General features: G+C 38.4%; 2 protein-coding genes across 3 annotated transcripts in view; one reads left to right on the forward strand and one right to left on the reverse strand.

The window, feature by feature from the left end:
* Positions 1-13,304, reverse strand: part of UBAC2 (UBA domain containing 2) — a 92,742-nt gene that overhangs the window by 38,226 nt on the left and 41,212 nt on the right. The gene's annotated exons all lie outside the window — the stretch shown is intronic.
* On the forward strand, positions 1,127-12,092 carry LOC110407893 (G-protein coupled receptor 183-like). Its single transcript, XM_021416098.1, has 2 exons — positions 1,127-1,252; positions 10,277-12,092. Coding segments are annotated over exons 1-2 (1,116 nt in total). The 5' UTR covers positions 1,127-1,250; the 3' UTR covers positions 11,391-12,092.

The following is a 13,304-nucleotide window of genomic DNA, read 5'->3' on the forward strand; positions in this document are numbered from 1 at the left end:
CCAACACCAGCATCACGATGCCCACTTGCTCATTTTTGAGACTCACGACGCTAAATGAGGCCACTTGAAACACAAACCATCCTTTGCAGTCACGAATGATCAGTATGAGTTTGTGGGGAAAATCCCAGGTAACTCCCAGCCACTGCCTCTAACAGCAAATGGCAGGGTTTTCCACCTATCTCTCATCTATCTCAGTTGTCTTAGCAAACACACATTTCACTGACAGATCAAGGCTCTGCATCCAGAAACAACGTCCTTCCAGGTACCAACAGATTACCTCACAATTTGGCATTCCATTCCTCTCCCCATTCCCATCTATATGCATCAATATTTTTTTTGTCAGAATCAGACCTGTGTTTTAAAAGCTGCTTACTTATTTTAACGGGTTTGCCTTGCCTGTGTATTACTACCATGATTATCTGTAATCTTGCTCAAAATGCAATCAAGTTACTCAGGCACACAGCCTCACTCATCTCTAGAACCACTCCAGTCCTTGAACTCCCTCATCTATTTTCAAAGGGCATTTCTGTAAAGCCTCATCATTACGATACTAAACCAGTGCTGGGGATGTGCGTGGGCTGTTGAGATGTCTGTTTTTACAGAGCCTATCAATATGTCTGAAGTTTGACATTTTTGTGCTGTGTCAGATCTGATCAGGAGGGGTCCATTTGAAAGTGTGTACTGATGGATGAACCAACTCTTTACCCCAAACTAAATTTATGCCTTCTTTTAATAGAGATATAATATGTTTCAAGTTTGAGGTTTTCCTTGGCTGTATCAGATCTTATCTGTAGTGACCAGCGTGAAAGTGTGTACTGATCACACGACTCTATTCCAGACTAAATGTAAGCTTTTTGTTAATGCAGATGTCACACAAACAAGGTTTTTCACTCAGGATTTTTTTGTTGGTCAAGTAAACTTCTGGGTAAAGTCCCTTCTATGACAGACAGTAATGCGCAACTTGTGGGTCAGGGGGAGGAGGGGAGGTGCTCCTAATTACACTCTTTGAACAGACTAATTGTAAAAGAATTAAAAATAGACACTTTCACATCCCATATGACAGTAGCCAGCAAATCAAGACCAGCATACAAACACGTTTTTTTTGAAGCACATGAAAAAAATCTACCCCTCCCACAAAAGGGACTCACGTAATCACTCTTGAAAACAATGTGCAAGGGTAAACTTTCACAGTCAGGCTATCCTGCTAATGCCCTCAACTAACTGCTCACAGGAACTAAGAAGCTGCAGATATGTAAGTACAGAAAATATATTTTTTTATTCTTTTTTTTCACACCAGCAAACAATTCCAGAAAGACGATTTCTTTTTGCATTATACTGAGCATTTTCATGTGGCAGGAGAAACAAATCTTGTAGAGCAAATTCTGCCATATTCCATACTGCTATCTTAATATGCTTCTCATTAATTTTCATTTAAAGACAGGTAATCCATAACATCAAGATATTTCTAATGCTTTCTTATAATACCAATTTCTTATAAGAATATTTCCAATTATTTTGACAATCAGAAAGAAATGTTTGATACTATATTATCTCAGGGTTTTGTTTAGTATAAGCAATTTAAATTATACTAATGCAAAAGAACTGCTGTTGAAGTAGTAAGTGGGACCCTGAAGTTCTTAAGTCATTCGCTGAACCCTGCAGAATACTTTAATATTAGGACAGAACCTTAAAACAAATCTGTGCTATTGTAATGAATCCACAGCTTGCTCATTCATTTGTGCTTTTCGTCTCTATCCTCAGCTCGAGAGCTCCTCAGTCGCTCTTCCCATGTCTGAATATTGCCGCAGAGTATTTTAAGAATCCAAAACCTTATGAGCTAATTCCTCTTCTACCATTTCTTTCAAAGTTTTCAGAAGGCACCCTTTTTCTGAATCACAGTCCCCAAATATCTTTCCCCTTGTTACTGATCTTCATGCCACAAAACTAAATAAATATTATAAGCCTTTTGATTTTTATATACCTCTTGTTGAATATGACATTTTTTCATGTTATACCGGTAAAACTAGATAGGCTGTTAAAAAAGCAACAATTTACCAGAAAAAAAATAGAGATGCATGCATGCCCTTGAGCACAGAACAGAAGAGATGTGAGATTTCTGTGGCTCCTCCTGATTAGAGACAAGGGGACTGAAAACTTAGCTGGCCATTCATCTTTAACAGATCAAGTCTCATCCCTTTCTGTTCGAAGACTGAGGAGCATGTATACATGCAATGAATAATAAATTTAAGCTAAAGTTATAAAGTTTTAATCCATAAAATTAATTAAAGCCAGCACCTGTACAGGTTCCGTATCACTTCTTCAGGAAATATATATATATTCAAGCTGTGCATTTTTCTAGTTTCTAAGATACAAAGTCTTTATTTGTATCTTATTAGACCATTTTTTTCCCCTTCTACTTGCAGGAGCGTAACTGTTGGTGCCTCAGGTTTTTCTTTTATTTATTTGGTATATTTCAGACCCTCTCCTTTTCACATTGAGTAGACTTGAGCAAGTAAATTGAAGGGAGGTTAATCTTCTCAGCACCAGCATTGCTCTAAACATTAACATGCATTTTTGGTCAATATGATTTAGGTCAGATAATTCTTGCACTTTTCATAGCTATCATATTTGGAAAGAAAGATCCAACAGATACGAGCTAGCCACATACACGTCTTCTACTTTTCCTTTAACTATTTATGTAGCATTTCAACTCAACTTCTTCATTTCCATTTCACTTATTTTAGTGTAACTGTTATTATTTTAGAATACAAAATGCAATTGTAATGCAATTTGGTAAAGCAAGTAATAATAGATAAAAGCTGAACCATAAAGATCCTATACAGCATGCATCCAAAAATTCTGTTACAGAATTCACTTAAAGAATATTTTAAGTTTTCCTACTCATCATTAAGAGAATTTAATTCATGCAATGCACGCTTTGGATTCTCTGTAGTGTGGTTTACAAGTTTTGCTTTAGTATTCCAACAAATCTGGATTTATTCTAAGAAAAAGTACTAGACTGGAACTATCTCACCAAAATCAGCCACGACTAGTGACCTGAGGATTCGGTCATCAGGCTTACTCGTAAGTTTAGACATGAAACTCAACAGCTTTGAAAATAATGTACTAAAAGAATATGAGAATTACAGCACTAGAAAGAAACAGGAAGCTTTAGGAAACGCCTGTCTCCTGCCTCAGCTTTTATTAAGCCACGTGTAGTCCCAAGCCTAGAAAAATGCAGCTTCCTCAGATAAATGTATCTCCATATTAACAAAGCATTCTGCTCTGTAACTTGGCATGCATACTTTTTAATATACGTAACACAGTTGGAAAAAACTCATTTCTCAAATACATAAAACACATAATGCAATGAGGATCACAAGTATGGTAAATTAGAAGTTCAGGCAGAAAATATTACTGGTCAAAAGAAAACAATTTTAGAAATTAAGGAAAAAAATTAAACACACTACCACAGCATTGCATATTTCCCATCTTCCACTGTTTTTAAGCTCTCTAAAGCTTAAACAGTTTTGATCTACAGAGTACTGTAAAGCTCAGTAAAGTCCTCATGTTAGGCATTGCAAGGAAATAGAAGTCTATTCCCGAGCCATTTCTCCTAAATCATTTATACATACCCCAAAATGTTATTCCCCAATACAGTTTGTTAAAAAAATAATGTTCATCCATCTCAAGGTGATTAAATCATGCTATGTGTAGAGCAAGGATAAATCTTGCTAATGATCTGCCATGTCCTAATAAGAATGTAATTGGTATCCTTCTTACACTAGATATTGGATAGATGTACCAGGGATTTACCTCAAAGAGTAAAAATTATTAAAGAGACAGACGAGTCCCACGTTAGATTACAACATATAGTTAAAGTCTTTTATAATATTTCTCACAGTGCAAAAAAAAAACCAAGAACAAACAAGCAAACAAGAAAAGCCCCACAGATGGTGCTCCTCTACCAAAAGTAGGAGATGAAAGCAAGGAGAAAACTCATTTAGCTCACAGAGAGAGCTTTGTATCACTGCTTGCACATAATTAACTGTGTAATCTACATTTGCAACACTACAGTTGTTGGCTCAGAGCTTAGGTTTACCATTTCCATAGTTAATATGTATATGGTACATATGTATAATGTACATAGTTATATGTATAAGGGCCATCACAGATAAACATCTGAAGGAAGCCAGGCTTGGGGTGATGTGCTTCCAGGCTAGAGCCACAGCCCACACAGTGGGGAATCTACTCTGAGCTGGGCCCTTGCATGCTGTGCTATAAACATAAAACAAACAAATAATGCCAGTCAAATGTTTTCACAAAAAAACAATCTCAAAGAACAATTTCCTTCTTTGATGAGATTATGTATCTATCTGATAAAGGCACCTGCACAGATGTAGCACATTTGAGATTTTATAAGGAGCACAACCTGTTCTTTTTTCCTGAGTGGTTATTATTGCTATAAAATAGCCATCAACCACATAGAACAGGTTAAAAGCAAGCTATCTAACAAATCTCATTAAGCCACTGGTGAAAGAAAAACCCACTACTGAGTGGGTGTATTTCAACAATTTTCCACCCATGATCAGAAAGCAAATGCAGTGCTAAAACTGCAAAATGGCAAGTGACAGAGCACCAAGGAACAAATGGCACTGGTTGGAAGCCTGGGCATAATATTAACTTTACACTCTCCCAGGTGCATGTTCCTCCCAGGTAGAAGCAGAGAACAAGGGCCATGCCATAGACTGCAGTTACCCCAGGACCCAGTGAATCTGGAAGCACTCAGGATCGCAGGCAGATCATATCATAAGCTCTCAGTACAATGCTGCCCAACTCTGCCTTGGACACCTAGTCCACTGAGCCGAAAAAGTGAGGTCACAGTGGTGAGCATGTTTTGTGAAAGGTGAGAGCCACCCGGAACCCCATTCTCCCTTACTGGAACTAAACTGGAGCGGGAGCAGAGGTCACAAGACTATTCTGCCTTACTGTGAGACATTTGAGAAGCTCACCTTGAATTGTCAAAACAGTGAGACTGTATAAACACTCCTGGAGGTGGGCAGGGGCTATTAAAGCGGTCTTTATTCTAAGAGGAAAGGCTCAACAAAAACAGCAACTGCAAGCTGCTTTTGGAGAAATTTAAATAAGAGACAACCACAACTTAAGAGGGAGGTTGACTAAACACTACTACAGTACAAAGGGCTAGTTCTCCTTCTCTCCAGTCCTCCAAACCAAGACCAAACACCCTTGTGGAAAATATACCTTAAATGAATAGCTAGTGGGATCTATACGCAAATAACTAGAACGTTAACATCGACCTCTTGCGTAATCAATGAGTAAGTGGTCCTTCTGCACTAGAACTTTATCAGTGTCAATGAATACTGCATATCCACAGACTCAGAAAAAAGAGTACAAACCCAAACAACCTTCTCTACAATACTGATACAGAGACAAGAATTTTAAATACTTAATGCCTTAAAATTATGTACCCCATGCAAAAAAAGAAAAAGAAAAAGAAAAAAAAGAGGCAATATCTTATAAAATTATTAAATTGATAAAAGTAAATTGATTTATGTTCTCAGAAGCTACTACAGTAACATCTCTAAGAATCAAGTCAATGCACTGTTCAGCAGGAGTGAAGTTTGCAGCAATAAGGAGGTAACATTTTCCAGTTTTGCTCTAAGAATCTAAAAACACAAGTACCACCCAAACTGGAGCTACTTTGTTTTTTTATATTCTGTTTTTTATATTCTGTGGAAGATGGCATATGTTCTGTAAGTATAATAGATTGATCACAAAGGATTGCTGCCAAGAAATATTGACTTGACAGAAAACGTAAGACTCAAAATAACTTTGTTTCACTTAATAGGCCAGACACTCTTTATGAAGAAACTGTTTTAAGTGCAGCCCTGTTCAAGATTGACAAGAAAAGCTGAAAAACTCTCTGACATCAGCAGAGTTCATCTAACAACAGTGAGAGCTCAGATGTACAAAGAAGCTCAGCTGATATACATTCAATTTTCACAAGGCAGCACTGTATCATCCGCTTGAGCTCCAAGACGGGATATAGAATCTCAAGTGCTTTTAAGAAATATTAAATACGTTCAGGAAATGTAGCACCTAGACATTATGGTGACAGCTCAAAAACGTCTGTACATACCTATATAAAAACAGAATACTATTACTCATCTAGAGCACTGTAAAATGCATACCCTACATTAACAAGCAAAATACTCTGGGGACAGCAGAAGATCAGACAGAGCCCCTACCCAGGGCTGACTCCCACAGCTAGCAGAAGAGCCTGCTGACATCCTCCTTTAAGGAGCACCAATGCGTGCATCTGGGAGGTACATTAGCCATGGTTCTCCAGCGCTCTTCTCATCTGCTTGCAGCCAGTTTGTCCCATTGCGGAACTAGAGAACTTCACTAGGAACCAGGAATGTAGCTCTGCTGGCCTTGTGTCAGAGGGTAAAGAGAAGGAAGAACTGCCTGAGACGGCTGCTCCCTGTGTGTGCCCATGCACCAGGAATGGACACGAGCACTCTCCTGGCTACAACTCCTTTTCAACAAAGCCATGTTTCCATGCAAGAGCGAACATCCTACTTTAAGCAACAGTAAGTTCTAGATGAACTTAAAACTAGAAAGGGACATTAGAACTAATGTTCTAGATGAACATTAAAGTAGATGATCCTACCTGATAGCACTAAAGTGGATAAGGTTTTATAAAATTCTCCTGTTGATGTCAAAAAAAAGAAATCACTGAAATGACAGAATTTTGCCTAAACCATACAAACACTGATAGACAAAAGAATGGATGTGACAGATATGTAACACTGTTTATGAACAAAAACTACCACAACTTTACAGAGAACAGGAAATAAAATGATGTTGTGAATGTTAGCCACTGCGATAAAACAGTTTATCATAAACCTTAAACATATACAAGGAAAAGTTGTGTAAGAAATGATTTTACCTAAATATCAAGGGAAACAGGGGTAGAAAATAGATGTCATGCTGGGAATCTGAGCAAGTAATCAGAAGCATTCAAATAAGACAAACAGAACAAACTGAAATAACTCATTGACTCTTATCCAGATGCCTACACAAACCCAAATTACTTTCTACAAAAAGCAGCCTGTTGACGCCTCAGTAAACCAAACCATGCTACGTGCCCCTGTAAGGGAAGAGACACTCTTAGGCATTCCAGATTTTCTTAAATCTGCACAGCAGCCACAGAGCTGATAACCAGCAATTCAATTTCTCTACTCAAGCCACAATACTCCCAGTTCAGATTTGACTTCAAACCCTGAAAGCAGTGTTCACATTTCTTGAAGTGCTACATACTTCCCGGAGATGTTAAAGAATCAGAACGCTGCACGTTTATCAGTCAGAAATCTCTCACCTGTCTATCCTACAGCCTGTTCAAGTATGACAGAGTATACGGATGCTACATTTCTTCCTAAACTACATGTAATGTAACTTACACAGGTATCTTAATACACTGAGTCTATAGTAATATAAAGATCAGGAATTTGAAATCCATCACCCACTATCCGCAGGTTTACTCTTTTCAGAGAACCTTGCATGCCCCTGCCAACCTAAGCCAAAGTCTGATCAAACTGTATAATTCAAAAAGCATTGCAGGTAAATTAATTATGAACAACCTGAAATAAATAGGACAATCTCATCAAAACGTGAAAGAAGATACTAACCTTTTAATGCTTCCACAAGCTAATAAAAAGGTAATGAATGCTTCATAAAAGGTATAGCTTGAAACCCAAAAAAATGCAGAGGTATTTAACAGAAAGTCTTCTTTAAGGTACAGAAGATTGTAGCTGTTTGTAAATATTGATTGTTGAAAGGCAGATCCTTCCGAAATAATCCAGATACTTTAATTATAAAGATATCAGATGGATTTAAAATTCAGTTTAAACAGCTTTTATCTCCAGATAATATTCTGCACTACAGTAGAAGCAATCATGACTCCTATTTTAACCCATGTAAGTGCAGATAAACAAGCTGACAGTTTTTATGAGTCATCCAGTTGGAAAAGATGTCTGATATCAAAACTAGCATTAATATTTACTATCTTTAGAAATGTAGCCACCTCTCTCCATTACAGTCATAACAACACAAGCAGCCTGAAGATTTTGAAAAGGACTAGCTAGTGTGATTGCTGAGAGCATGCCAAGACTACACATAATTTTTTAAGGGTTTGTTTTTTTTTCTTTTTAAGTACATAAATAGAGCATCACATAAGTCTGAAGTTATGGTGCTCTCAGCAGTGCTAAGAGACTTATACAAGAATATTCTCTGGCAATCACCTTCTTACATCAGGGTATGAACGCACACAAGAAAGTCTAAGACTCCAACGTGCCCAGTTGGCTAATGGAAGTTTTCCTGAAGGTTATCTGGAGGGTGCAGGAAATAATATCATCTCACTTCTTTTCACAAGCAGTCTCACCAGCAAGAACTGAAAGACACAATCACTCTTCACAGACAAAAGAGTGGGAAACATGCCTTTTCTTCAACAACTTGCTGTGATCAAATATGTAGGTGACTGTTTCAGTGAAGAACAACTAAGAAGGAATACCATGAAAATGACAGGTACCTTAAGGATGGTACTAATCAACAACAGATTTCTCGCTTTGATTTGTTAGCTAAATTCTTCAGACTTTAGGTAATATTTTGCAGAACAGCTGCCGAAGGAGTAACATCAGATGCCCCCATCCTTTCTGACAATTACGCTCGTGCTGTGCACCTGTTAGGTGTAACAACACACCTAAAAGCATTCTGCACTGGAAACAATATCAGCAGGACAGGGTCCTTTCCACTTCTAAAATTCTGCTAAATCTTTTTTTTTTATATTTTAAGTTCCCCAAGTCACTGCCACTTTGCAGATCTTCCATGTAACTTCTGACTACGCAGATGAAACAATTCCTAAAATCTGCTAAATTACAATGTATGTGAAATACTTTAGATAGGTTATATCTCCTTTGCAGCACCACTAAAAAGAGACTAAAGTAGTAGTCTTAGGAATTTATGTATATGAACAATATCTGAATTAGATTTCAAAAGTCAGTTCTTAGCACTAGTATCAAATAGGCTGAATTATTATTATTCAAGCATTGGAACAGGCTGCCCAGGGAAGTGGTGGAGTCACCATCCCTGGGAAGCGTTCAAGAAATGTGGAGATGTGGCACTGGAGGACATGGGTTAGCGGGCATGGTGGGGATGGACTGACAGTTGGACTTGATGATCTTAGAGGTCTTTTCCAACTCTAAAGATTCTATGATTCTATGACTCTGTGATTATAATCATAATCATATAGTTATAATAATCATAATTTTCGGGTGGAAAGAGTTGGGGCTGTTCCGGATGGAGAAGAGAAGGCGGTGAGGTGACCTGATAGTGGCCTTTCAGTATCTAAAGGGGAGCTATGGGAAAGAAGGGGGCAGACTCTTTAGCAGGGTCTGTGGTAATAGAACGAGGGGAAATGGCATCAAGCTTAAAGAGGGCAGAATTAGGTTAGATATAAGGAAAAAGTCTTTTACAGTGAGGGTGGTGAGGCACTGGAAGAGGCTGCCTAGAGATGTGGTGGATGCCCTGTCCCTGGAGACTTTCAAGGCAAGGCTGGATCAGGCCCTGGGCAACCTGATCTAGCTGTGGTGTCCCTGTTCATTGCAGGGGAGTTGGGCAAGATGGCCTTCAGAGGTCCCTTCCAACTCTAAGGATTCTGTGATTCTATGATAATGCCAGTATGATAAGCAACAACACTGAAAAAAATCAGTTTCTCCAAACAATTTAAACCATTGTAAAGTGAATCCTTAGAAGCAAAAAACTGCCTAAAAATTAACTGTAATACATGATAAAGTTTTATTTTCGTATCATATAATCATTTATCACATGACTTCTTCAGACTCCTTTTTCCTCTCAGATTGGTTTCACTAGCTGTCTACCTCCTGATCGTCTGTTAACTTCACTTCCAAGTACATGACATCTCTGGTATATTATTTTGCCCATTGTCTGGTTGTCTGACTTTTTTTTTTTTTTTTTTGGTAGAGAAGGGACTGCGATCAAAATATAAAAGCCAGGGAAAGTCATCTTCTTGTTTGTTTGTTTTTGGAAGCAGGCTTGAAAAAGTATTTCACCATACTGAAGTTTCATTTCAGTTTTTTAGAATCTTGCTTTTTCTGATATAGGTTGGCCACTGTTATGCAGAAGTAGTTTATCTACATTTATTACAAAATGTCCTCTTTTGTTTTTTTCATGTAAGGTCCACTGAGCTTCCTGCAGAAACATCAGTTGCAGAAATGGACATTTTCACAACTTCTGAGACAAACAGTTCTACCTGTGACTTGTATGAACATAAAGATACAGCAAGGATACTCCTATCTGTGTTCTACGGCCTCATCTTAATTCTTGGAGTACTTGGAAACACAATTGCCCTCACCGTCATTTTTAAAAACAGAAAGAAGATAAACTCTACTACCCTCTATTCAACAAATCTTGTCCTCTCAGATCTACTGTTCTGTATTGCCCTGCCCACAAGGATAGCCTACTATGCGCTGGGATTCCACTGGCCATTCGGAGAAGCATTATGTCGAATAACTGCTCTCTTATTTTACATTAACACTTATGCAGGTGTGAACTTCATGACATGTTTGAGTATTGACAGATTTTTTGCTGTCGTCCATCCATTCCGATACAAGATTAGAAGGATTAAATACGCCAAGGGCATTTGTGTATTTATCTGGTTTCTTGTATTCAGCCAAACTTTCCCATTGCTTATACAGCCCATGACACATGAAGAAAATGGAAGGACTACATGTATGGAATATCCAAACTTTGAAAAAATAGCCCATTTACCATTTATACTTCTTGCTGCCTGTTTAGTAGGATATCTTATTCCCCTTGGAATTATACTATTTTGTTATTCTCAAATTAGCTGCAAACTTTTTCAAACAGCCAAGGAAAATCCACTGACTGAAAAATCAGGGATAAACAAAAAAGCTATCAATACAATCCTATTTGTAATTATAGTGTTCATCATCTGCTTTACCCCTTATCATGTTGCAATCATACAACACATGATTAAGAAGCTTCAGTATCAACCCTTATGCAATGAAAATCAAATTTTCCAGAAGTCACTCCATTATACTGTGTTTCTGATGAATTTTAATTGCTGTCTGGATCCTTTCATCTATTTCTTTGCATGCAAAGGATACAAAAGGACTGTACTGAAAATACTGAGGCGACAAGTCAGCGTATCAATTTCAAGTGCTGCCAGATCACACCATGAAGAAAGCTCACGCGATGTGGGAGAAACACAAATGATGGTACTTGCAAAATCTGCCAATGGGAAGTTACCTGAAAAATCAAGTCTGTAGTATACTGCAGTGAAGTGGGCTTAAAAATCCTGGGTCCGTGGTAAAAATTCTTAGCATTCCCTCTACAGTAGCTTCAGGAAGATTCTGTTTTTCAGGATGTCAGGAAATCAAGGACTGATGTTAGACCGAAAAAGAATTACCACACGACAGCAGGAAGACTCAAAATTACAACTTCCTAGCTACATCATTTTGACTGATGTCATTACTTTTTCCAGGAAATGCACACCATTGTGAACGTCCAAATTCCATACTGCACATACATACTCCTGGATGTCATTAACTCAAGCAAAGACTTGACTCAGTTTAACTCGATGCTTGAGAAAGGATAAAACCAAAAATAGCTTATAACTCAGAGTGACTACAACTAGCACATCTGAAAATTACAAGAACTCTAGCTGAGCTTCAAGTACATCAGTGGGTTTGTTATCCTAATCACACAAGTCAAGCAATCAATTTTTTAGGAAAAATGGACAACTTCCACGCACAGTTTCACTATCGCAAGTGCTTAGTTTATAGTCATTTGGAGGTAAAAGTGCATTTCATAGTACTTACAGATTATATAGTACTATATAGATTACATACGTCTTACCGGAAAATTCACAGAGATACTTCTGTCAAATGTAATAGATGAAAATTTAATGAACTCTTCAGTTCTCCCCAATACTGACTATGCTCCATACATTAAATCATTCATCTTTTCAAGGTGTATTACCTTTTGAATTCTTTTTCTAAGAGAGAACTTTTCTTTCCAGTATGTATTATAAAGAGACTCTAAGTTGTATATAAATTATTTATGAACACAAAAATAAGTTGATGCCAGAGACTGAAACACAAAAAGTGCACTGTTTTTGTAAAAAGAACATGGCTACAGGCTTCCTCTTTGGAACTTCTGCTGAGGTCAGAGTCTCAGACACGAGACAAATGTTTTAGAAACAGGAATAAAGTTCATCGTTGAAGCTACCAAAAATTAATTTAACAGATTATCTTTAATGAGGTGAGAACTGTTTACCCGAGAGGGCTACAAAGACGGTAAAGGGTCTAGAGAGGAAGACATATAAGGTGCTTCTGAGGTCCCTGGGTTTGCTCAGCGCAGAACAGAGGAGCTGAGGGGAGGCCTCATGGCGGCTGCAGCTCCTCACAGGGAGCAGAGAGGCAGCGCTGAGCTCTGCTCTCTGGGACAGCGACAGAGCCCAAGGGAATGGCATGGAGCTGTGTCAGGGGAGGGGCAGGTGGGGGTTAGGGACAGGTTCTGCACCAGAGGGCGGTGGGCATTGAACAGACTGCCCAGGGCAGTGGGCATGGCCCTGGGCTGTCAGAAATCATGGAATGTTTGGACAGTGCTCTCAGACATAGGGCCTGATTTTTGTGTGGTCCTGCGTGGAGCCAGGAGTTGGACTCAATGATTCTTATGGGTCCCTTCTGACTTGGGATATCCTGTGATTCTATGATTGATTGGCTGGGAAAGAACAAACTTTTCTACCATGCCTTCACAGAGCACTTCTGGAGTGCATTTGGGCACACAGAAGTGGTGCCCAAAGAGAACAAATGACATAAACACATCCTACTGGAATTGGCTGACTACCAACATACATCCAGGATGCGGGTCTTGGGTTCCTGCTGTCATGCCCTTCCGTAACGTGTCAGTTTCCTTCCCTGCTTTATTTCTGGCCCCCATCTCTTTTCTTTTGTCTTCTGCCTTATTAATATACCTCCACTTGCCAACACAACTTGGTAATAGAACCACATGATGAAAAAGGAAATCTAAAGAATGCCTGATAATTACTGGCAAAAGGTAGGCCAGATGTCAGAATAAATTTTATTTATTGCAGTTATATACCTCCAGCATTGAGACTGTTCTGAAAAATCATCAAACAGTTACATTTGCCATCTTTGCAGTTTCTTCCTTCCTCACAT

This window comes from Numida meleagris, chromosome 1 (assembly GCF_002078875.1).
Source record: "Numida meleagris isolate 19003 breed g44 Domestic line chromosome 1, NumMel1.0, whole genome shotgun sequence".
Lineage (NCBI taxonomy): Eukaryota > Metazoa > Chordata > Aves > Galliformes > Numididae > Numida > Numida meleagris.